Source organism: Saccoglossus kowalevskii, chromosome 14, assembly GCF_978046115.1.
Source record: "Saccoglossus kowalevskii chromosome 14, keSacKowa6.1, whole genome shotgun sequence".
Classification (NCBI taxonomy): Eukaryota; Metazoa; Hemichordata; class Enteropneusta; family Harrimaniidae; genus Saccoglossus; species Saccoglossus kowalevskii.
The window spans coordinates 18,799,430-18,822,461 of record NC_140654.1 but is presented as its reverse complement, the minus strand read 5'-3'; the positions used below and the strand labels follow the sequence as shown (position 1 = coordinate 18,822,461).

The 23,032-nt window shown below is 38.9% G+C and overlaps 2 protein-coding genes and 37 non-coding genes across 39 annotated transcripts in view; 3 read left to right on the top strand and 36 right to left on the bottom strand.

The window, feature by feature from the left end:
• LOC100373997 (14-3-3 protein zeta/delta-like) overlaps nucleotides 1–14,071 on the top strand; it is a 31,789-nt gene extending 17,718 nt beyond the window's left edge. The window contains exons 2-5 of the mRNA XM_002730525.4: nucleotides 11,410–11,533; nucleotides 12,555–12,718; nucleotides 13,317–13,412; nucleotides 13,731–14,071. Coding sequence (XP_002730571.1) covers nucleotides 11,410–11,533; nucleotides 12,555–12,718; nucleotides 13,317–13,412; nucleotides 13,731–13,787 — 441 coding nt within the window. The 3' untranslated portion in view covers nucleotides 13,788–14,071. The remainder of the gene's footprint in view (nucleotides 1–11,409; nucleotides 11,534–12,554; nucleotides 12,719–13,316; nucleotides 13,413–13,730) is intronic.
• TRNAT-CGU (transfer RNA threonine (anticodon CGU)) lies at nucleotides 47–118 on the bottom strand. Its single transcript has one exon. It is a non-coding gene; the product is annotated as a tRNA-Thr (tRNA).
• Nucleotides 215–286, bottom strand: TRNAT-CGU (transfer RNA threonine (anticodon CGU)). The gene has a single exon. It is a non-coding gene; the product is annotated as a tRNA-Thr (tRNA).
• On the bottom strand, nucleotides 383–454 carry TRNAT-CGU (transfer RNA threonine (anticodon CGU)). The gene has a single exon. It is a non-coding gene; the product is annotated as a tRNA-Thr (tRNA).
• TRNAT-CGU (transfer RNA threonine (anticodon CGU)) lies at nucleotides 551–622 on the bottom strand. The gene has a single exon. It is a non-coding gene; the product is annotated as a tRNA-Thr (tRNA).
• Nucleotides 719–790, bottom strand: TRNAT-CGU (transfer RNA threonine (anticodon CGU)). The gene has a single exon. It is a non-coding gene; the product is annotated as a tRNA-Thr (tRNA).
• On the bottom strand, nucleotides 1,223–1,294 carry TRNAT-CGU (transfer RNA threonine (anticodon CGU)). Its single transcript has one exon. It is a non-coding gene; the product is annotated as a tRNA-Thr (tRNA).
• TRNAT-CGU (transfer RNA threonine (anticodon CGU)) lies at nucleotides 1,391–1,462 on the bottom strand. Its single transcript has one exon. It is a non-coding gene; the product is annotated as a tRNA-Thr (tRNA).
• On the bottom strand, nucleotides 1,727–1,798 carry TRNAT-CGU (transfer RNA threonine (anticodon CGU)). Its single transcript has one exon. It is a non-coding gene; the product is annotated as a tRNA-Thr (tRNA).
• TRNAT-CGU (transfer RNA threonine (anticodon CGU)) lies at nucleotides 1,895–1,966 on the bottom strand. Its single transcript has one exon. It is a non-coding gene; the product is annotated as a tRNA-Thr (tRNA).
• TRNAT-CGU (transfer RNA threonine (anticodon CGU)) lies at nucleotides 2,061–2,132 on the bottom strand. The gene has a single exon. It is a non-coding gene; the product is annotated as a tRNA-Thr (tRNA).
• TRNAT-CGU (transfer RNA threonine (anticodon CGU)) lies at nucleotides 2,397–2,468 on the bottom strand. Its single transcript has one exon. It is a non-coding gene; the product is annotated as a tRNA-Thr (tRNA).
• Nucleotides 2,565–2,636, bottom strand: TRNAT-CGU (transfer RNA threonine (anticodon CGU)). The gene has a single exon. It is a non-coding gene; the product is annotated as a tRNA-Thr (tRNA).
• Nucleotides 2,901–2,972, bottom strand: TRNAT-CGU (transfer RNA threonine (anticodon CGU)). Its single transcript has one exon. It is a non-coding gene; the product is annotated as a tRNA-Thr (tRNA).
• TRNAT-CGU (transfer RNA threonine (anticodon CGU)) lies at nucleotides 3,069–3,140 on the bottom strand. Its single transcript has one exon. It is a non-coding gene; the product is annotated as a tRNA-Thr (tRNA).
• Nucleotides 3,237–3,308, bottom strand: TRNAT-CGU (transfer RNA threonine (anticodon CGU)). The gene has a single exon. It is a non-coding gene; the product is annotated as a tRNA-Thr (tRNA).
• TRNAT-CGU (transfer RNA threonine (anticodon CGU)) lies at nucleotides 3,404–3,475 on the bottom strand. The gene has a single exon. It is a non-coding gene; the product is annotated as a tRNA-Thr (tRNA).
• TRNAT-CGU (transfer RNA threonine (anticodon CGU)) lies at nucleotides 3,572–3,643 on the bottom strand. The gene has a single exon. It is a non-coding gene; the product is annotated as a tRNA-Thr (tRNA).
• Nucleotides 3,908–3,979, bottom strand: TRNAT-CGU (transfer RNA threonine (anticodon CGU)). Its single transcript has one exon. It is a non-coding gene; the product is annotated as a tRNA-Thr (tRNA).
• Nucleotides 4,076–4,147, bottom strand: TRNAT-CGU (transfer RNA threonine (anticodon CGU)). The gene has a single exon. It is a non-coding gene; the product is annotated as a tRNA-Thr (tRNA).
• TRNAT-CGU (transfer RNA threonine (anticodon CGU)) lies at nucleotides 4,242–4,313 on the bottom strand. Its single transcript has one exon. It is a non-coding gene; the product is annotated as a tRNA-Thr (tRNA).
• On the bottom strand, nucleotides 4,578–4,649 carry TRNAT-CGU (transfer RNA threonine (anticodon CGU)). The gene has a single exon. It is a non-coding gene; the product is annotated as a tRNA-Thr (tRNA).
• Nucleotides 4,746–4,817, bottom strand: TRNAT-CGU (transfer RNA threonine (anticodon CGU)). Its single transcript has one exon. It is a non-coding gene; the product is annotated as a tRNA-Thr (tRNA).
• On the bottom strand, nucleotides 5,082–5,153 carry TRNAT-CGU (transfer RNA threonine (anticodon CGU)). The gene has a single exon. It is a non-coding gene; the product is annotated as a tRNA-Thr (tRNA).
• TRNAT-CGU (transfer RNA threonine (anticodon CGU)) lies at nucleotides 5,250–5,321 on the bottom strand. Its single transcript has one exon. It is a non-coding gene; the product is annotated as a tRNA-Thr (tRNA).
• On the bottom strand, nucleotides 5,418–5,489 carry TRNAT-CGU (transfer RNA threonine (anticodon CGU)). Its single transcript has one exon. It is a non-coding gene; the product is annotated as a tRNA-Thr (tRNA).
• Nucleotides 5,585–5,656, bottom strand: TRNAT-CGU (transfer RNA threonine (anticodon CGU)). Its single transcript has one exon. It is a non-coding gene; the product is annotated as a tRNA-Thr (tRNA).
• Nucleotides 5,753–5,824, bottom strand: TRNAT-CGU (transfer RNA threonine (anticodon CGU)). The gene has a single exon. It is a non-coding gene; the product is annotated as a tRNA-Thr (tRNA).
• Nucleotides 5,921–5,992, bottom strand: TRNAT-CGU (transfer RNA threonine (anticodon CGU)). The gene has a single exon. It is a non-coding gene; the product is annotated as a tRNA-Thr (tRNA).
• Nucleotides 6,089–6,160, bottom strand: TRNAT-CGU (transfer RNA threonine (anticodon CGU)). The gene has a single exon. It is a non-coding gene; the product is annotated as a tRNA-Thr (tRNA).
• TRNAT-CGU (transfer RNA threonine (anticodon CGU)) lies at nucleotides 6,257–6,328 on the bottom strand. The gene has a single exon. It is a non-coding gene; the product is annotated as a tRNA-Thr (tRNA).
• TRNAT-CGU (transfer RNA threonine (anticodon CGU)) lies at nucleotides 6,761–6,832 on the bottom strand. The gene has a single exon. It is a non-coding gene; the product is annotated as a tRNA-Thr (tRNA).
• On the bottom strand, nucleotides 6,929–7,000 carry TRNAT-CGU (transfer RNA threonine (anticodon CGU)). The gene has a single exon. It is a non-coding gene; the product is annotated as a tRNA-Thr (tRNA).
• TRNAT-CGU (transfer RNA threonine (anticodon CGU)) lies at nucleotides 7,265–7,336 on the bottom strand. The gene has a single exon. It is a non-coding gene; the product is annotated as a tRNA-Thr (tRNA).
• TRNAT-CGU (transfer RNA threonine (anticodon CGU)) lies at nucleotides 7,433–7,504 on the bottom strand. Its single transcript has one exon. It is a non-coding gene; the product is annotated as a tRNA-Thr (tRNA).
• TRNAT-CGU (transfer RNA threonine (anticodon CGU)) lies at nucleotides 7,599–7,670 on the bottom strand. The gene has a single exon. It is a non-coding gene; the product is annotated as a tRNA-Thr (tRNA).
• Nucleotides 7,935–8,006, bottom strand: TRNAT-CGU (transfer RNA threonine (anticodon CGU)). Its single transcript has one exon. It is a non-coding gene; the product is annotated as a tRNA-Thr (tRNA).
• On the top strand, nucleotides 10,929–11,000 carry TRNAT-CGU (transfer RNA threonine (anticodon CGU)). The gene has a single exon. It is a non-coding gene; the product is annotated as a tRNA-Thr (tRNA).
• A 2,521-nt stretch (nucleotides 14,072–16,592) lies between the features above and the next one.
• On the top strand, nucleotides 16,593–22,002 carry LOC100373396 (14-3-3 protein zeta-like). Its single transcript, XM_002730521.3, has 5 exons — nucleotides 16,593–17,181; nucleotides 19,239–19,362; nucleotides 19,993–20,153; nucleotides 20,975–21,079; nucleotides 21,768–22,002. Exons 1-5 carry the CDS (start codon nucleotides 16,885–16,887, stop codon nucleotides 21,801–21,803), a joined length of 723 nt encoding a protein of 240 aa, XP_002730567.1. The 5' UTR covers nucleotides 16,593–16,884; the 3' UTR covers nucleotides 21,804–22,002.
• The last annotated feature ends 1,030 nt before the right edge of the window (nucleotides 22,003–23,032 follow it).

Below are 23,032 nucleotides of genomic sequence, written 5' to 3'. Positions count from 1 at the left end.
ATCGTTAGATTAACTGTATTTTATGAATCTAAAACAGTTGTATCTATTCCTCAGATGGGGGTTGAATCCATGATCTTCGGTTTACGAGACCGACGCCTTACCACTTGGCCACTGAGGCGACATGTCGAACAAATACAGAACAAAAGAAATTATCTTTATTCATAGACTATCGTTAGACTGACAGTACTTTATAAATCTAAAATAATTGAAACTGAGCCTTAGATGGGGGTTGAACCCATGATCTTCAGTTTACGAGACCGACGCCTTACCACTTGGCCACTGAGGCGACATGTTGCACAAAGACCGAACAAAAGAAAATATTTTCATTCATAGAATATCGTTAGACTGACAGTACTTTATAAATCTAAAATAATTGAAACTGAGCCTTAGATGTGGGTTGAACCCATGATCTTCGGTTTACGAGACCGACGCCTTACCACTTGGCCACTGAGGCGACATGTCGAACAAATACAGAACAAAAGAAATTATCTTTATTCATAGACTATCGTTAGATTGACTGTACTTTATGAATCTAAAATAATTGAAACTGAGCCTCAGATGGGGGTTGAACCCATGATCTTCGGTTTACGAGACCGACGCCTTACCACTTGGCCACTGAGGCGACAGGTTGCACAAAGACAGAACAAAAGAAAATATTTTCATTCATAGAATATCGTTAGACTGACTGTACTTTATAAATCTAAAATAATTGAAACTGAGCCTTAGATGGGGGTTGAACCCATGATCTTCGGTTTACGAGACCGACGCCTTACCACTTGGCCACTGAGGCGACATGTTGCACAAAGACAGAACAAAAGAAAATATTTTCATTCATAGAATATCGTTAGACTGACAGTACTTTATAAATCTAAAATAATTGAAACTGAGCATTAGATGTGGGTTGAACCCATGATCTTCGGTTTACGAGACCGACGCCTTACCACTTGGCCACTGAGGCGACATGTTGCACGAAGACAGAACAAAAGAAAATATTTTCATTCATAGAATATCGTTAGATTGACTGTACTTTATAAATCTAAAATAATTGAAACTGAGCATTAGATGTGGGTTGAACCCATGATCTTCGGTTTACGAGACCGACGTCTTACCACTTGGCCACTGAGGCGACATGTTGCACAAAGACAGAACAAAAGAAAATATTTTCATTCATAGAATATCGTTAGATTGACTGTACTTTATAAATCTAAAATAATTGAAACTGAGCCTTAGATGGGGGTTGTACCCATAATCTTCGGTTTACGAGACCGACGCCTTACCACTTGGCCACTGAGGCGACATGTCGAACAAATACAGAACAAAAGAAATTATCTTCATTCATAGAATATCGTTACATTGACTGTACTTTATAAATCTAAAATAATTGAAACTGAGCCTCAGATGGGGGTTGAACCAATGATCTTCGGTTTACGAGACCGACGCCTTACCACTTGGCCACTGAGGCGACATGTTGCACAAATACAAAACAAAAAAAAATGCCCTCATTCATAAACTATCGTTAGATTAACTGTATTTTATGAATCTAAAACAGTTGTATCTATTCCTCAGATAGGGGTTGAATCCATGATCTTCGGTTTACGAGACCGACGCCTTACCACTTGGCCACTGAGGCGACATGTCGAACAAATACAGAACAAAAGAAATTATCTTTATTCATAGACTATCGTTAGATTGACTGTACTTTATGAATCTAAAATAATTGAAACTGAGCCTCAGATAGGGGTTGAACCCATGATCTTCGGTTTACGAGACCGACGCCTTACCACTTGGCCACTGAGGCGACATGTTGCACAAAGACAGAACAAAAGAAAATATTTTCATTCATAGAATATCGTTAGACTGACTGTACTTTATAAATCTAAAATAATTGAAACTGAGCCTTAGATGGGGGTTGAACCCATGATCTTCGGTTTACGAGACCGACGCCGTACCACTTGGCCACTGAGGCGACATGTTGCACAAATACAAAACAAAAAAATGCCCTCATTCATAAACTATCGTTAGATTAACTGTATTTTATGAATCTAAAACAGTTGTATCTATTCCTCAGATGGGGGTTGAATCCATGATCTTCGGTTTACGAGACCGACGCCTTACCACTTGGCCACTGAGGCGACATGTCGAACAAATACAGAACAAAAGAAATTATCTTTATTCATAGAATATCGTTAGATTGACTGTACTTTATAAATCTAAAATAATTGAAACTGAGCCTTAGATAGGGGTTGAACCCATGATCTTCGTTTTACGAGACCGACGCCTTACCACTTGGCCACTGAGGCGACATGTTGCACAAAGACAGAACAAAAGAAAATATTTTCATTCATAGAATATCGTTAGATTGACTGTACTTTATAAATCTAAAATAATTGAAACTGAGCCTCAGATGGGGGTTGAACCCATGATCTTCGGTTTACGAGACCGACGCCGTACCACTTGGCCACTGAGGCGACATGTTGCACAAAGACAGAACAAAAGAAAATATTTTCATTCATAGAATATCGTTAGATTGACTGTACTTTATAAATCTAAAATAATTGAAACTGAGCCTCAGATGGGGGTTGAACCCATGATCTTCGGTTTACGAGACCGACGCCTTACCACTTGGCCACTGAGGCGACATGTTGCGCAAAGACAGAACAAAAGAAAATATTTTCATTCATAGAATATCTTTAGATTGACTGTACTTTATAAATCTAAAATAATTGAAACTGAGCCTTAGATGGGGGTTGTACCCATAATCTTCGGTTTACGAGACCGACACCTTACCACTTGGCCACTGAGGCGACATGTCGAACAAATACAGAACAAAAGAAATTATCTTCATTCATAGAATAATGTTAGATTGACTGTACTTTATAAATCTAAAATAATTGAAACTGAGCCTCAGATGGGGGTTGAACCAATGATCTTCGGTTTACGAGACCGACGCCTTACCACTTGGCCACTGAGGCGACATGTTGCACAAATACAAAACAAAAGAAATTATCTTTATTCATAGACTATCGTTAGATTGACTGTACTTTATGAATCTAAAATAATTGAAACTGAGCCTCAGATGGGGGTTGAACCCATGATCTTCGGTTTACGAGACCGACGCCTTACCACTTGGCCACTGAGGCGACATGTTGCACAAAGACAGAACCAAAGAAAATATTTTCATTCATAGAATATCGTTAGACTGACTGTACTTTATAAATCTAAAATAATTGAAACTGAGCCTTAGATGGGGGTTGAACCCATGATCTTCGGTTTACGAGACCGACGCCTTACCACTTGGCCACTGAGGCGACATGTTGCACAAATACAAAACAAAAAAAATGCCCTCATTCATAAACTATCGTTAGATTAACTGTATTTTATGAATCTAAAACAGTTGTATCTATTCCTCAGATGGGGGTTGAATCCATGATCTTCGGTTTACGAGACCGACGCCTTACCACTTGGCCACTGAGGCGACATGTCGAACAAATACAGAACAAAAGAAATTATCTTTATTCATAGACTATCGTTAGACTGACAGTACTTTATAAATCTAAAATAATTGAAACTGAGCCTCAGATGGGGGTTGAACCAATGATCTTCGGTTTACGAGACCGACGCCTTACCACTTGGCCACTGAGGCGACATGTTGCACAAATACAAAACAAAAAAAAATGCCCTCATTCATAAACTATCGTTAGATTAACTGTATTTTATGAATCTAAAACAGTTGTATCTATTCCTCAGATAGGGGTTGAATCCATGATCTTCGGTTTACGAGACCGACGCCTTACCACTTGGCCACTGAGGCGACATGTCGAACAAATACAGAACAAAAGAAATTATCTTTATTCATAGACTATCGTTAGATTGACTGTACTTTATGAATCTAAAATAATTGAAACTGAGCCTCAGATAGGGGTTGAACCCATGATCTTCGGTTTACGAGACCGACGCCTTACCACTTGGCCACTGAGGCGACATGTTGCACAAAGACAGAACAAAAGAAAATATTTTCATTCATAGAATATCGTTAGACTGACTGTACTTTATAAATCTAAAATAATTGAAACTGAGCCTTAGATGGGGGTTGAACCCATGATCTTCGGTTTACGAGACCGACGCCGTACCACTTGGCCACTGAGGCGACATGTTGCACAAATACAAAACAAAAAAATGCCCTCATTCATAAACTATCGTTAGATTAACTGTATTTTATGAATCTAAAACAGTTGTATCTATTCCTCAGATGGGGGTTGAATCCATGATCTTCGGTTTACGAGACCGACGCCTTACCACTTGGCCACTGAGGCGACATGTCGAACAAATACAGAACAAAAGAAATTATCTTTATTCATAGAATATCGTTAGATTGACTGTACTTTATAAATCTAAAATAATTGAAACTGAGCCTTAGATAGGGGTTGAACCCATGATCTTCGTTTTACGAGACCGACGCCTTACCACTTGGCCACTGAGGCGACATGTTGCACAAAGACAGAACAAAAGAAAATATTTTCATTCATAGAATATCGTTAGATTGACTGTACTTTATAAATCTAAAATAATTGAAACTGAGCCTCAGATGGGGGTTGAACCCATGATCTTCGGTTTACGAGACCGACGCCGTACCACTTGGCCACTGAGGCGACATGTTGCACAAAGACAGAACAAAAGAAAATATTTTCATTCATAGAATATCGTTAGATTGACTGTACTTTATAAATCTAAAATAATTGAAACTGAGCCTCAGATGGGGGTTGAACCCATGATCTTCGGTTTACGAGACCGACGCCTTACCACTTGGCCACTGAGGCGACATGTTGCGCAAAGACAGAACAAAAGAAAATATTTTCATTCATAGAATATCTTTAGATTGACTGTACTTTATAAATCTAAAATAATTGAAACTGAGCCTTAGATGGGGGTTGTACCCATAATCTTCGGTTTACGAGACCGACACCTTACCACTTGGCCACTGAGGCGACATGTCGAACAAATACAGAACAAAAGAAATTATCTTCATTCATAGAATAATGTTAGATTGACTGTACTTTATAAATCTAAAATAATTGAAACTGAGCCTCAGATGGGGGTTGAACCAATGATCTTCGGTTTACGAGACCGACGCCTTACCACTTGGCCACTGAGGCGACATGTTGCACAAATACAAAACAAAAGAAATTATCTTTATTCATAGACTATCGTTAGATTGACTGTACTTTATGAATCTAAAATAATTGAAACTGAGCCTCAGATGGGGGTTGAACCCATGATCTTCGGTTTACGAGACCGACGCCTTACCACTTGGCCACTGAGGCGACATGTTGCACAAAGACAGAACCAAAGAAAATATTTTCATTCATAGAATATCGTTAGACTGACTGTACTTTATAAATCTAAAATAATTGAAACTGAGCCTTAGATGGGGGTTGAACCCATGATCTTCGGTTTACGAGACCGACGCCTTACCACTTGGCCACTGAGGCGACATGTTGCACAAATACAAAACAAAAAAAATGCCCTCATTCATAAACTATCGTTAGATTAACTGTATTTTATGAATCTAAAACAGTTGTATCTATTCCTCAGATGGGGGTTGAATCCATGATCTTCGGTTTACGAGACCGACGCCTTACCACTTGGCCACTGAGGCGACATGTCGAACAAATACAGAACAAAAGAAATTATCTTTATTCATAGACTATCGTTAGACTGACAGTACTTTATAAATCTAAAATAATTGAAACTGAGCCTTAGATGGGGGTTGAACCCATGATCTTCGGTTTACGAGACCGACGCCTTACCACTTGGCCACTGAGGCGACATGTTGCACAAAGACCGAACAAAAGAAAATATTTTCATTCATAGAATATCGTTAGACTGACAGTACTTTATAAATCTAAAATAATTGAAACTGAGCCTTAGATGTGGGTTGAACCCATGATCTTCGGTTTACGAGACCGACGCCTTACCACTTGGCCACTGAGGCGACATGTCGAACAAATACAGAACAAAAGAAATTATCTTTATTCATAGACTATCGTTAGATTGACTGTACTTTATGAATCTAAAATAATTGAAACTGAGCCTCAGATGGGGGTTGAACCCATGATCTTCGGTTTACGAGACCGACGCCTTACCACTTGGCCACTGAGGCGACAGGTTGCACAAAGACAGAACAAAAGAAAATATTTTCATTCATAGAATATCGTTAGACTGACTGTACTTTATAAATCTAAAATAATTGAAACTGAGCCTTAGATGGGGGTTGAACCCATGATCTTCGGTTTACGAGACCGACGCCTTACCACTTGGCCACTGAGGCGACATGTTGCACAAAGACAGAACAAAAGAAAATATTTTCATTCATAGAATATCGTTAGACTGACAGTACTTTATAAATCTAAAATAATTGAAACTGAGCATTAGATGTGGGTTGAACCCATGATCTTCGGTTTACGAGACCGACGCCTTACCACTTGGCCACTGAGGCGACATGTTGCATGAAGACAGAACAAAAGAAAATATTTTCATTCATAGAATATCGTTAGATTGACTGTACTTTATAAATCTAAAATAATTGAAACTGAGCATTAGATGTGGGTTGAACCCATGATCTTCGGTTTACGAGACCGACGTCTTACCACTTGGCCACTGAGGCGACATGTTGCACAAAGACAGAACAAAAGAAAATATTTTCATTCATAGAATATCGTTAGATTGACTGTACTTTATAAATCTAAAATAATTGAAACTGAGCCTTAGATGGGGGTTGTACCCATAATCTTCGGTTTACGAGACCGACGCCTTACCACTTGGCCACTGAGGCGACATGTCGAACAAATACAGAACAAAAGAAATTATCTTCATTCATAGAATATCGTTAGATTGACTGTACTTTATAAATCTAAAATAATTGAAACTGAGCCTCAGATGGGGGTTGAACCAATGATCTTCGGTTTACGAGACCGACGCCTTACCACTTGGCCACTGAGGCGACATGTTGCACAAATACAAAACAAAAAAAAATGCCCTCATTCATAAACTATCGTTAGATTAACTGTATTTTATGAATCTAAAACAGTTGTATCTATTCCTCAGATAGGGGTTGAATCCATGATCTTCGGTTTACGAGACCGACGCCTTACCACTTGGCCACTGAGGCGACATGTCGAACAAATACAGAACAAAAGAAATTATCTTTATTCATAGACTATCGTTAGATTGACTGTACTTTATGAATCTAAAATAATTGAAACTGAGCCTCAGATAGGGGTTGAACCCATGATCTTCGGTTTACGAGACCGACGCCTTACCACTTGGCCACTGAGGCGACATGTTGCACAAAGACAGAACAAAAGAAAATATTTTCATTCATAGAATATCGTTAGACTGACAGTACTTTATAAATCTAAAATAATTGAAACTGAGCCTTAGATGGGGGTTGAACCCATGATCTTCGGTTTACGAGACCGACGCCGTACCACTTGGCCACTGAGGCGACATGTTGCACAAATACAAAACAAAAAAATGCCCTCATTCATAAACTATCGTTAGATTAACTGTATTTTATGAATCTAAAACAGTTGTATCTATTCCTCAGATGGGGGTTGAATCCATGATCTTCGGTTTACGAGACCGACGCCTTACCACTTGGCCACTGAGGCGACATGTCGAACAAATACAGAACAAAAGAAATTATCTTTATTCATAGAATATCGTTAGATTGACTGTACTTTATAAATCTAAAATAATTGAAACTGAGCCTTAGATAGGGGTTGAACCCATGATCTTCGTTTTACGAGACCGACGCCTTACCACTTGGCCACTGAGGCGACATGTTGCACAAAGACAGAACAAAAGAAAATATTTTCATTCATAGAATATCGTTAGATTGACTGTACTTTATAAATCTAAAGTAATTGAAACTGAGCCTCAGATGGGGGTTGAACCCATGATCTTCGGTTTACGAGACCGACGCCGTACCACTTGGCCACTGAGGCGACATGTTGCACAAAGACAGAACAAAAGAAAATATTTTCATTCATAGAATGTCGTTAGACTGACTGTACTTTATAAATCTAAAATAATTGAAACTGAGCCTTAGATGGGGGTTGAACCCATGATCTTCGGTTTACGAGACCGACGCCTTTAGCTAATCTGTAATTTTGCTAAATCAAGATGTAGCTAATTTAACAGAAAGTATATTCTCACAGGGAGATAGTTGACATTTTAGCTAAATTAAGATTGCGTTAATTCATACCAAGAGTCAAATCCGTTAAAATTGCATGCAGCTATTTCAACGTGTTCTACAGTATCGAACTATAGCTCATGATTGAACACAGCAATATCTGGAGAAGTGATAGAATAGAATAGAATAGAATAGAATAGAATAGAATAGAATAGAATAGAATAGAATAGAATAGAATAGAATAGAATAGAAGTGACACCGTGTAGAACATTTTACACTTCTTTTTGCACAAGAACAGCTATATGACTATGACGAACATGTTCTCATTGTGGGAGTCGTCACCTTGGCAAGCGGCAGATGCCCGTAATGTTGGTTATTTACAAACAAGTGTCTACCCGTGACACTTTGCGTTTTTATCGTGTGTGTGCAGCTGTCGACCCCACCATATATATACATGGAAGGTGGTAGGGGTATATTTTAAGTGTCAATTTGATATTTATTCGTTATACTACTAGTATATACTAATATATCACGATTGAAAGTGATACATGTATACATTATTATTATTATTATACGTCACGATCATGTCAGCCAATCAGACATACTAGTACTAGTATTCGTTTGTCTATCTCCATCCATGTACCTTCTCCCCGAATTTATCTGATTTACGCCACTGACTTGTCAAAGGAACGCAAAATGAAATAATTAGCTTGCCATGTTTGCTTTTATCATATGATATCTTACTAGAGTAAATACAAAGAATTTGTAGTGACTTCGCGTGATTTTTAGTCGCGCTTGTTGGGAGTCCCGCCAGCGCGCTCCGAGACGTTCGAGATGTGGTTGCGCAGTTCGTATCTCTAACCCGGGGGGGGGGGCAATACATAAAACTTGCCTAATGTGGACGTGCCCCTGAAATGGGTCTCGTTTTTTTTTGGATTTTAGGTATAATCATCGGTCTTATTTCTGGTCAAGATAGGTATAACTATCAGTAATATTTTTCCGATTTGGTATACTTATGGGTCCGTATATGAGCGAATATCTCCACCTCAGATCCATATATACATCAACCCGGAGAATTAAACAAGGCAATGAACATTTAAACGGAGATTTAACACGGAATAGAAGAGGGCGCACATTCCTCAGTGAATTGGCTTACATGTGCTTCTATTGGAGATGCTCTTCTAATAGAGCAAATACGGTAACTGTTTTATTTGGAATAAACAGTAATGACAGAAATGGTACTTTGGTATAAATATGGGTATATATTTTGCCACTATCCAGGTATAAAAATTGCCACACCTTTGAGCACTCTGGGGTACCTCTCTACCCAGCTATGTATCAACTGCCCCACGTATCGCTAAGGAACTAAGAGTCGTGGACTTTGCCATGGAACGGCACCGCTGTGTTTGATTTGTTACGTATTTTGCCAGTAGTATATCTACATATTTATACCACAGTCCCTCTATATAACACTAACAAATATTTATATAATAATATTTTCACGGTATTACTATTTATTTTAATATTTCTTTTTATAATAATAATAATAATAATAATAATAATAATAATAATAATAATAATAATAATAATAATAATAATAATAATAATAATGATATTATTATTATTATTGTTATTCATTATGTATTTTATTGTTCCTTATATCCTTATTGTATTCTAATCTATATCCCAGAGGGGATACGATATCAATAAAGGTTGTTATTATTAATATGGAAATACTGTGATATTATTACGTATAGTCACGGTTACTGGAAGAATTTTCCTAGTAATCGTGGTATAGTGTATTTGTTGAAAGAGAACGGTATTGACATAAGGCTATACTCAAGCAGTGTACAGCTCCGTGTGCATCTCTTTTCAGTGTTCTATTGCGAACTGGGTTAAGCTGTTAAAATTACGTTTATAGTTATACACCACGAAGGTAAAACAAGGCGTCCATGATACAACTCAATAAAATTCAATCAATGTTCCTGAACTCTCTACTTGTATATTAGTGTTCATACATGCATTCAGCTCTACGAGCGTGACATAGAAGACTGCCATGATTGAGGGCCATAATATCTGTTTTAAGATTAATTCTGTATAATAGTACAAATGTTCACCCAAGCAGCCACAGTTTTAGTTTTAGCGACCCGAAGTGCTCATAGACCACTTTACCGGAAGTAGCGAGACTGGAGTGCAAAAATACTCCTGCTTTGTCGTGGCTTAAAATACAAACATAAGGTCAATATAAGGGAATTTTATTTTTGTGACGTTGATTGGTACACCCAGAAGCACAATATCACGCATGCAAGTTTAACGTTACACCCCAAAACGACATGCGCACGCACGAGAAACGCCGTATCTTCGACCTCCGGGAAACTCGCTAAAAACTGTAAATATATTTGTAGAGGGGGTAAAGACCAGCCGCTAGCGTTGCGTAGGTTTTCCGCAACATACACACAGGGCAGAATTACTTGTTGTATGTATATTGTATGTGTAACGGGGGAATACAAATACAATGTGGGCACATTGTAGTCGTGTATACTGCTACACTCAATGTGTATTTCTGCAAAGCTTCAGAAATTGTCGTTTCTGTAGCTAATAATATCGAAATATCAACTCTATTTATGGCAAAACATCTACAACACCAGCAACCAGCACTATTTCGGTGTTGCCCGGTATTATGATTTCATGTGAGGGTATTATATACAGAAAAATACATCAGGAGGACCGTGTTGCCTCAGTGGCCAAGTGGTAAGGCGTCGGTCTCGTAAACCGAAGATCGTGGGTTCGACCCCCATCTGAGGCTGTTGACACTAATTCTTTTATCAACTAATATCATTATTTTTTCTTTTTAATTATTGTTATGACGGGTCTTAGGGTGGCAATATGCCATGCGTTGTGACGTCAGACGGAATCTGACTCCTTTCTTGTGTGTGGCGGCGCTATAACTTGTCCATAGTTCAGTCCCTGTGGTTCAGTGGATGAAATGAGGACGCCATTGATACACCCGAGCAGACGAGCGTCCGCTTGTCGCCACGTTGCACATCTTATTACCTTATTACTAATATTCTAAACATTGACAGGAAAAATAAAAGCATGCCGACAATATTTGAATCGTTGTGTCACATAGATAATAATTACCCGATCACCTGACCTGTCACGTGCATGTCTCACCTATACTCACCGTACGCCTTGTCATAATGTCTTATCCACAGACACTAATTGCGAAACATCTCGACAGAACAGAAGATCCGTGCGTTAAAGTATTCTATTTAAAAATGAAAGGCGACTATCATCGATATTTAGCCGAAGTGCGATCAGACTCGGACCGGAAATGCAGTAAGTATGTTCTCAATATGACCGCTGGTGGCGCTAATACAACAGCCGACATGCATAAAATGTGTCTTGGGAATGTTGAGACAAATGCTAGTAAGAACGAAAACGGTTGCAAACTAAAATCGATATTAATACCTATTTTAGTCAAAAAATGTACGTCCATTTTATACGAATTTATTTTATAAAAATTTATATACAGGACATCAAAATTTGTGTATGATATGAACTAAATGATATGAAATAGATAATAGTGTATAATACGTAAATGTTGTTGCTAAATGGAATTAATTTTGATAAATCGATCGGTGGCATTCTTACTCGACTATAAAATAAGTACATCTCATATTATCTATACTACCAGAGGTACATTACTTGGGGGGGGGGGGGTACAGTCACTTCGCCCGAACTCCTTCGCCTGATTACCAGTTCGCCCAATTACCGGTTCGCCCAATTACCGGTTCGCCCGTTTTCCTTTTCGCCCGATTTACCGATGTTACACAGTAGGCCTACTGGGGGTTTCGATTCGAAATGTACATCTGGTAAAATGCATAAAATCTACCATATGATCGCATTTTAGTCAGGGTTTTCACTTGGGGTTTGCAACGCGCATAGTACTGTATGGTGACATCATGTCAAGATTCCATTCAAGTCTCATCTCGTAGATAGTCTGGTAGAGACTGATGATACGACCTTCTGACATGAAATAGGCGGTTTGTAATAATCAATAATCTGTATAATCAATAATATGTATTACCAGATTCATGGTGAAAACATGTAATACATCGAAAATTTACAGAAAATATAGTTATCGTAATCCGTCATATCGTGAGCAGCTATTTTGATCCACCTGGACATCCCAGTATCCTAGTTACCTCGGGCATGCGCATTCGCGTTTTTCTGAGTTGGAACGCTTATGCGAGAGCGAGATTGAAACGGGATCTTGGTATCATGTCACCATAGTTGCAAACTCCAAGTAATGTACCTCTGATACTACTCACTTACTCTATTTAATTCTATACCACAGAGGATGCCATAGAAGCGGAGCAGGCGTACCAACAAGCATTGGAAATATCGACTGACTCTCTCTGTCCAACGCATCCTGTACGCCTGGGATTGGCGTTAAACTACTCTGTATTTCATTATGAAATCAGCAATGCTCAACATAAGGCGTGCTCCCTAGCACAAGAGGTAAAGTGAACATCATATGCTGGTAGACGGTCTACAGACCCTCTAGCCTTATGTTTTATTTTAATTATTCAAATACCGCAATGTGTTCAATAAAAGATGGCCCGAGCACAGTCCCTCCACAAATTTCTGGAGGGACTGTGTGAGGCGATGTTATAGGCCGCTACGCCGTTACTTGACACTATATTTCGACCACCTTTAACTAATTTTCGTCGTTATTCTGTATCTTTTTTTTATCAGAGGGGAATTTTCATCCGAATCGGTTGCTTGAAATGCCTTCGGCATGTGCAAACGCGTTATTGGATAAAACTCCATTTTTGTTTGCGATTCACCTTTCTGACAATTCAATCCGCTGTACGTTAATTGTGTTCTCGTCCTCTTTGGCGTGTCACGTGTTATACCGAGATGACGTCACATGGGAAACAACTCACACTAGTTGGTCACGTGAACTGATCAACTGACGGCGCAGGTTCATTCATTGTCGGCACTTCTTATTTCTGCTGGTGGTTGAAATTATGTCGAACTCATGTTGCCCCGTTTATCTGTTTGTTCCATTGAATGATTGTTTGTCAAATACTGATGATATCGGGGTTAATTACAGGCGTTCGACAAGGCGGTATCTGAGTTAGGACCATTAACCGAAGATTCGCAAAAAGACAGCGTTCTGATTCTCCAGTTACTCAAAGACAATCTCACTGTAAGTAATTGTCATGGTAATCAAAATTGGAGATTAGAAAACAAGTGTCCACCATACTTCGTAAAAAAATATACATGTATTTCGCATTTTTTAAATTTTTTTTATTCATTTCTTTTGATAGCAAGTCTAAGATTCATGGAAAGATGTATTGTCGGAATGTAATACTTTCTGCACTCTTACTTATGTATCGTGTGTATGTGTGGGGGCATTTGAACCCATGACGTTTGAAGTGATGATATATTACTATCGGTAGTACGTAGAATATAGCATGGTCAGTAATTATACCAGTAAAGCAGACTTTTATATTTATTTTTCTAGTTATGGGCCTCGGACCCAGAAGAGGTATTGTTGGACGATTTCGAAGAGAGCGACTGAAGAACACATAGTTTGGGTCTCAGAACAGAAGAAAATCACATTGTCTTAGCTCTAATATACATAAAATAACAAAAATACTAGAATGTAGTTGGTTCTCGGGTATATAAATATAATTTATTCTCTCAATATACTGAACAACATTTGTATCTATAGCCCCCGATAATTTGACTGGTAATATAGATACCATTATCTAAGCCAGGGGACGCCGGCCAAAATAAATCATATCATTATATATTAGTTTGTACTAGTTGTAATCTTCAGATAATACAAAATTGAGCAAATAATATTTGTTTTTCATCACATAGACGGGGTGTGCGTTCACGCGTGTGCATGTAAAGGGCATACTAGGATCATCACTGAAGCTACAACAAATGTTGATTCGTGGATCATGCAATATTGCAAGTTGAGTACCATCAATAACCTGCAACTTGTTGCAAGGAATAGAACACGTGTCCATTTCAATCAACAAGCTGCAACATGTTGACGGCAGCCTGTCAATATGAACATGGTATGATACAGTGGGGGGCGGGGCGGTCGCCCCCTTTAAAATGCGGGGGGGGGGTCGTCCCCTCTAAAATCAAACTGAAACCATTTGTGTCAGCAAAATTTGCCACTCAAAATGCAGGAAATAGTGTTTCAGAGGGTATAGATTTCATTTTTTTAAGGGGAGCATGCCCCTGGACCCCCTAGTAATGGTCGCGGCATCGGATCGAGGGATGATGAGCAGATTTTGCCCCTCCATGCAAAATGTCGTGCCGCCGCCTCTGTGATACACAGATCAACTACACACTCTAGGAAAAAAATATTAGATATATAGTATTTCGTATTCACTAGAAATTCGGTATGGATCGAGAATCATTTTATTCAGCGAATTACATTGAACATTGATGGCAGACCGTGGCAATGTTGTATTTTCTGTCAATGGTGGAATGAGTCATTGCATGAATTTTACCAAACATTTATTTCGAACAAATAATCTTGCTTGATTTTGGTAGGAGCTACAAGTTTAAAGAAGTCTGACACCAACTATGTAAAGATCACCACAGCCTCATAAAGTATTACCAAATATGGCATGGATCTTACCAAACATGGTACGAAACACCGTTATTTTTTAATTGTTTTACCAAATATGGTAGCAGCTATATTGTTTAAGAAAGTCGTACCAAATATGGCATGGATCTTACCAAACATGGTACGAAACACCGTTATTTTTAAAAAGTTTTACCAAATATGGTAGCAGCTATGACCAAATATGGTAAAATTGTAATAAAAGTTGTAATAAAACAGAGTCTGCAGTGCGAAAAGCAGATAAGACTGTTTTGATTATAAAGGAGAATAACAATCATTATATAGGACGTTTTGAATTAAAACAGTTTTTCTGAAAACATGAAATTATCATGATGCCATGAATAATTCATTTTACTGGCATAAAATTCAAAAATAATCAAAACAGCATAATTTGACTGAAATTATTATTTTCATTCCAAATTACTACATAACATTATCATTGTTATTTATTAATTAGTTCGCTTGTTATTGGGACCACTGAGAAATAATATTATCTCCGTTATTATTGGGTCGCTCAGGGATATTATCTCTGTCATAAGTTGGGAAAACTCAGAGACAAATGGCAACTTCCCTCGTTCTTGGGAACACTCGGAAATAATATTATCTTTTCTATTCTTGGCCCACTCGGAGATAATATTATCTCCTTCATTCTTGGGACAGCTCGGGGATAATAATAACTCATAATAATAACGTTCTGTTATAAGTGTAGCACATACAATGTTTGTTCAGCGTTTGTCGGGGGCATCAAGGGGGATTTTCAACTAACGGTTTCTGACACCTCCATATTTTAAAGCGGGAGGGTCGTCACCTGTGCACACGCGGGAATTGAGTCCAAAGCGACAATAACAACACACGCTAAAAACGCTCATGGCTCATGGGTAGACGCTTGTTTGTAAACAATAACTCGCTATGGCCATCTGACGCATGCGCAGGTGACGACTCCCCCGCTTTAAAAGAGCATATCCGACTTACCTCGATCAGGTTGACACTTGAGCAGTAGATAGTATGACAGGTGAATCACGTACAACAATTTATTTCACATTTGGCTTGAAGCGACCCGCATTCCTTTCTTATCTACCAACCGTACCCGTCAGTGATAACAGATTGCTGTTCATGCACGTAAAACGAAACTAGAACTGGATGTAAGAGTTCCGTAAGACACCCCAACCCACCAGCACGCCCAATATTAGGGGGCGCGCTCCTATTGATGTACAGTGGCGGATCCAGGGGGCAGGGGCCATGCCCCCCCAAAGATAATTCACATCATCTGGATTACGCATAGCTTCTCTGCGATTTACGCTTCGTAAATTTTAAGCGAAGCTTGGACCCCCCATACATTTTGCTGGACCCGCCCCTGTTGACGTGGGCTGGGTTTGCCAATTGATTTGTCTTTTTTATGCGCGCGCCGGGAGGGGGGTAGTAGTAGCGCGCCTCTCCCTAAATCCGCGCGTGTTTAATACATTTTTTCAATATATAGTATACGATCCAATATTGGGTTCGACGCTTGGGTAAAGAGGGATTTATGGACGCGGGAATTTGATTGCTAAAGAACAAGACTGTTTATTAATATACATTTTTATGTAAATCGTCTGCGTTTAGACACTAAAAATTAAAACTACGCGATTTTGAATAACTTATATCCCCGTGGCAGCTGTGGTCATAAACATGCTGAGTGAACTTACAACGATCTGGTCTACAGAGTGACGTCATCGACATCATGAATATTTAACGAGATCACTCTTGCGTCTCAGACACCCGATCTAAAGTGGTCGTGCCTATATACCACTGTCTCGAAACTCCCTGTAATCGAATGCTTTTTAATAATTGACGCGGTTTCATACATTTACAAATTTGTGTCGTGACTCGTACACGTGCTCGACCAGCTGGGAATTTCGGCAAAGAGGAAGTTTGGGCGAATATATTTGACCACTCCCAAAGTTTCCACCCGGAAGCTTTCGAGTATTCGACGGGAAACACTGCAGAGGTGACCACTGGTTCTTGTTACTTTTACTCACTATCCAACACTACGATGGTTGAAGATCGCGCTTCTCTGGTATTGCGGGCTAGGATAGCTGAGCAGGCTGAACGTTACGATGACATGGCAGCGTCGATGAAAACCCTGACGGAATCGGACGTCGATCTGCTCGAGAACGAACGCAACTTGCTTTCGATTGCTTACAAAAATATGATCGGTACGAGACGCAACGCTTGGCGAGTAATTTCCACCATCGAAGAGGCGGAAACGAAGGACACTAACCGGGAATTGTGTTCAAAATATCGGGAGAAAATAGAAAATGAACTGCGGAAAATATGCGGCGAGGTTCAGGTAGGTCAAACAATGGCAAGCATAGCTGTGAAGAGGTCATTTGTTTCCTATGCAAATGACAACCACAATAGTTGACACGAGGCCCTGTCCAATTAATAATGTTTATGAATTATTATTATGTCTGGAATTTAACGTTGGTTTATTAAAATTGAAATGCTATTTTAGAGACACCAGTATTGCAAATAATTAAAGTTTGGACGACCCAAAAGAAACCAGATACTCATACATCCGCCAGGGGATGTCTTGTATAAGGATATGGATACTCATGGGAGCTCATTAAATACTGAATACTTATCATATGATCACGCAACGGCACACTAATATTTTTCTTGCATTCATGATTATATCTTATCAGTGTCATTGCTTTGTCTTATCCGCGGCACTGTCTCACCGATGCGATACGTACAAATACACGTGCATAACAATTGGGTTTAACCGTGCCTGCCGTTGCGATTAATTTGTAGTGATATCAGTCAACTCTTTCTCAATATTCGAAATTAAAAAAAGTGACCAATCAAAAAAAATATATTCTGAAAGTATATTTAATTTATTTTACAATACGATAAATAAAAAAAAATAATTTCGATAGGATTGTTAGTCGGACAGGGCCTGACCATAGTGTCTCGTACAGACAGTAGGTGTACACCTGTATAGACATGTCGGTGTACATCCAACCATGGAGCTAAAAAAAGATCTTTTTTTAGCTCCATGATCCAACAGACAATTATCAACGAATAGTATAATAAACAAAAATCCCTATTTATTGTTGTAGCGTAGCTGTAATTGTTATGATAATATCCAATGTCAGACTCACGTAGGTTCCGCCAAACACGGTGAGAAGTATTCGCTCTAAAGCACCATGATGCAATAGTATGTTTAGTTGGAGCATGGGGGTATCCATGGTTGGAGCCAAAAGACAAACTTTCATTAAAAATGCCCGCCACGCGCCACATTCTTTGTCTCATATTCGATCCGCTAATCACGTTCACTCTCATTTGTTACGTCAAGTTTTATTGGATAAACTTAGCGATAGGAAATTATCGTATTGTTCATAGCTTGTTAGTTGTGGCATGGAAGGTAGTACCTTTCATGGTTGTGGTAACGTTTGTCAATAGTACACTACACCGCGGGCATGTCTTGACGCGTACGTGTCGTTGTGGCTCCCACTACAATAGTACTGCATTCAGCGAAAGTTCTCCCCCAGGGTCTACGAACTCACGACTTGAATGTACAAGGAATAATGGAGTATTGTTGCCGTTTGTTGTCATGAAATAAAGCACACCACAATGCTAATTAGATGCAATCATAAGCAAATTAGCTATGGAAGCACAGAAAATACTAATGTGGGGGCAATACGTGATCTCGCGTGCTTGTCTGTGTGTCGCCAAGACGACTTTCATTTTATTGTTTTGACCGGTACACTTTCTACAAATAATAATTAATAATACATTGATAATTAATCACACATTGATAATAATATATAGCAAATTATTAATAGTTATTCACTAATTAATAATAATTAATCACAAATTTTAACTTGAATTCTGAATGCTAAGTAAGCAAAGTCGAACTCGGGGAATAATCTTTCAAGAACCTTCCTAAAATAAATATACTTATTACATTTATTTCACAGAGTTGAATAAGTTATATGTAGACGTTTAATCATATTATAATCGCAGACTCCAAAAAAGCTAGTAGGTGATTGGGCTGGGCTCAGTGACATATTCCATGAACGTACCCCCTCCCCCGCGCATTTAACTCTTACATAATAGCTAGCAACCCTAAAACAATCCCAGTACTGTTGTGGCCTGTTCTATAGAGCTGTATGTTCATAGATGATACCACCCACTAATTTTTAGTGATTATGTGTTTCTGACTTCCTTTTCAAAACTAGTTCAACCATCAGTGACCGTGAATTGTTTGCTTTCACCGTGCCAGGAACCGCGTGCAGGTGACTTCGACAGAGGGCGCAAGTCAAATATCACTATCGCGTATTAACGTGGAAGCTGATAATCATACAAAGTGCTATAAATATTGATGTTATGCGTTGATTTCAGGGTTTACTTGACAAGTACCTGATCCCTAAAGCCGACTGCACTGAGGGCAAAGTATTTTATCTTAAAACAAAAGGCGATTATTACAGATATTTGGCAGAGGTTTCTAGATCCGACGAAAGAAAACGTGAGTAGAATCAGCAATTAAATCACTATTTCCTTTGATCTTTCCTGGCCGCAACTCCAGTACAATGACCAGTGGTAGGTATGTGCAATGTCACATATATTCTAACCTAGCTACAGTGGTGGGAAATTATGTCCTACACATATCCTCGGGGGCGAAGCTACGTCACAGACGTTCCACGTTGCTAAGACACGCACCACTGTACCATTTATTTCTTTGGGCTCTGCGCGCGCTGCTGTGAAACACCGGTCGAACAGCCGGCGAAAATAGCAAAATTCGAGAAAACAACACAAACTCAACTTTGAGGTAATCCTGAACAACCGAATTTAAGCTTGTTACACTGTCCAGGGGAGTCTCAATAACCATTCTAAAGTACTGTTTTCTGAGAGTTTTCGACCTTTGTTTTCACCGTGATGGTTGCCAGGCGGTGAAAAAGCCGGGATGTCGGCCCGAGAATAACACAATGTACGCCGCGCCCTCTAGTGATGGAACGCTCATATATAGGAATCCTGTTTTGCTCTGGTAATTTTCAGGAAGTAAAGCTCTTAATTTTGTGAATTGTTCTGTTATCGCCGAGAGAGTCGCTGCATTTTTAGAAGTTTACGTTATTATTGTTTTTTTTTCTCTGAGCAGAAATTGTAGAAGATGCAAGCAAGGCTTACCAGGATGCTTTTGAAGCGGGTAAAACACTGCCTCCTACCAACCACATTCAACTTGGGCTCGTACTCAATCTCTCAGTGTTTCATTACGAAATTTTAAACGAACGTGATAAAGCTCGTGAACTCGCCAAACAGGTGAGTTATTGTGTGTGATCTTGTCGGTGCGTTTTTAAGCCCCGCTGTCGACTTTGTCGAGCGGAGCAATCATATGAGTTATTGTTCGTCGGCGTCTGTCGTCCGTGTCAACTTTTTTTCTTTTTCGGCTTCTTCCTGGAAACTACAAGCCTGAATGCTTTGATACTTGGTGTATATGTACCTTGGGTAGATCTCTCTTAGATTTGTTCATTTCATGATGATATCTTTAATTCTCTACTTTTGATGAATATTTTTGTAATTTTTGGTAAAAAGTGATATTTTTCAAATTTATGTTGAAAACAGCAAGTCCGATTGCTTTGATACGATACATATTGTTCATTTTCTAATGATATCTTCAGAAATGTGCATTGCTAACAGCGGAGCTATCTCAGCCGACAGGCTGCTTGTTTTTTTTAAATAAGAATCAAAGTCCATCGACTAATTGATTACACAACTCCCAATGTCAATTTATCGCGAAATGTACCTCGAACAGATGTAGTCGAGTTTGTATAAGTAGTCGTCGGTAGAGGGCGCAAGACAAGACGATGCCAGACTCCCAGTACTGACATGTTCTATCAAGAAGTGTTACCAAAAAGTCGTCACCTGCACATAGCGTGTCATTGTTTATAAACAAACTTCTACACATGAGCCTTGTTATCGTCGCTTGGGACTCAATTTCCGCGCGTGCGCAGGTGACGACCCTCCCGCTCACAATGTTGATAGTACGTTTGTTATTCATGATTAAATGGCGGTGGTCGTCGCGTAGTGTCGTGTTCGATATATGTCTTATTGTCAGTTAATGTCTTGTATATTTCTTCCAGGCCTTCCAGGATGCTCTGGCCGATGTACAGCAATTAGACGATGGCGATGAGGCTCTCAATAAAGATAATATGTTAATTATTCAGCTACTACGTGATAACTTGAGTGTAAGTTAATGCAAAGTACACATTACACGTCTGTTGTGTGATTGAACGGTTCTACTCAATGAAATCCCTTTCAAAATGGCGTCAGGATTTGTTTGAATGGTTCTACTCAATACTGTAAAACCATTTATTTTCACTACTGTTAAAATACTTTATTTTAGCTGGAATGAATTTTTCCGGAAAAGGCTTTTTGGGTGTTTTTTATGGAGTTCATTTTCACAGATTATTGAAGAGTTGAATGTAAAACATAAGAAAAATAATATATTTCCTGGATTTTATTTTCACTAAATCATCCTTCCAGCGAAAATAGCAAAATCAAATCCAGAGCGAAAATAAAGTATGTTACACTATTTTGATGAGCTGAGCAATTTCACCGAGTTCACGAACTCAGCAGAGAATCGACGAGTTCCATTGTTATTTTACATTTTCAAGTGGATTTAATTTAGCTAACTCGGCGCAAATGACGAAATTAATAAACAGTGAATAAATAATGCGTTTACAGTTCGTGAGCGAGACGTCATGTTTGGAGAGCAACATTGCCAATACATATTTACCTCATCGGTGCTTTAAATATAGTTTGACCCATAAAAGGCGAGTTATGTTTTAGACTGGAAATAAGCAAAATTTATAGTATCGTTTTACATTTTCTAGTCATATTTTTATTAACATTCATTATTAATGTTCATTGCAGCTCTGGGAATCTGAAGAGGGGAACGAGGAGACATAATAAACACGTACACCACGAGGCTCAATTATTCTAGTATTTGTTATTTTCGGGGGTAGGCTATGGCGTGGGACAACCAGCTTTATTTATTTCTTATTAAATGCACTGCAACATATCGGAGATCACGTGATATTCAAGTACTAATCACATGATAGAACTTAGTTTTGCTTTATTAATAAAATAATAAAAAGCGTTATATATACACACACGTGTTCTGGCATTCAAAAACAATTTATAATGTCTGATAATTAATTAATCAATCAATCAATCAATCAATCATCTGACCTTTGACCTATAAATATACCTTAGACGCAAAAATGGCTGCCGAGATCTCATTGGGAATTAATTTCCCATATTAGAGCCATGCTGACGACTTTGCATGAGTGTTTTTGTGCGTGATTATAGCATGTATGTGCTCCAAAATTCGCAAAGTAAAATTTCCGACGAGTTGTATATTCAGTACATATTCGCAATCAGACTTGTAGATTATTAAAGCGGGGGAGTCGTCATCCACGCATGCGTCAAGTGGCCATAGCGTGTCATTGTTTACAAACAAACGTCTACCCATGAGCCTTTCCGCTCTTAACGTGTGTTGTTATCATCGCTTGGGACTTAATTCCCACGCGTGCGCAGTTGACGACCCTCCTGCTTTAAGAGGCGACGATTGTTTGTGTTCAATGTCACCCGATTTCCGAAGTCCGAGCATTTGTGTAACAGAATCTGGTCAGTATAAACCCGGGGTAAGGAGATGATTGATTCTGAAAAAAAAAGAATCTCCACACTTAATGGAGAAAGGTAAAACAAAATGTACAGCAACATGAACAACTTTCCCGAAAGTAACGAGGCTGGGTTGGAGAAATACGCCTGCTTTGTCATTGCGGAAAATACAAATATGCCAGTTTGTTGATATTCGATAGAGGGGAATTTTATTTTTGTGACGTCGATCGGCAAAACCTAGAAGAAAAATATTACGAGTATATTCTCACGTTACATCTCACATCCGACATGCGCGCGCATGCGAAACAGCATATCTTCGAATTCTGGGGGGGGGGGGTATTATCATTGTAAAAAGCTGGCACAAAACTAGGTACAGGAGAAAAAATAGTTGCGCAGTAATACTGTCAACCACCACCCGAGTTTATAAAAGTCAACTATTAATTATATTGTGAAACCTATCATTGGGATTACTGTTCGTAATGCTACTCATAATTGTCAATTTCGTACCAAATTTG

Bases quoted from the DNA above. Each gene is read 5' to 3' on its own strand.
- LOC100373396 (XM_002730521.3), top strand. From the start codon at position 16,885: ATGGTTGAAGATCGCGCTTCTCTGGTATTGCGGGCTAGGATAGCTGAG. The intron at 20,154-20,974 runs GTGAGTTATTGT...TATTTCTTCCAG, and splicing joins CTCGTGAACTCGCCAAACAG to GCCTTCCAGGATGCTCTGGC. The intron at 21,080-21,767 runs GTAAGTTAATGC...TGTTCATTGCAG, and splicing joins TACTACGTGATAACTTGAGT to CTCTGGGAATCTGAAGAGGG.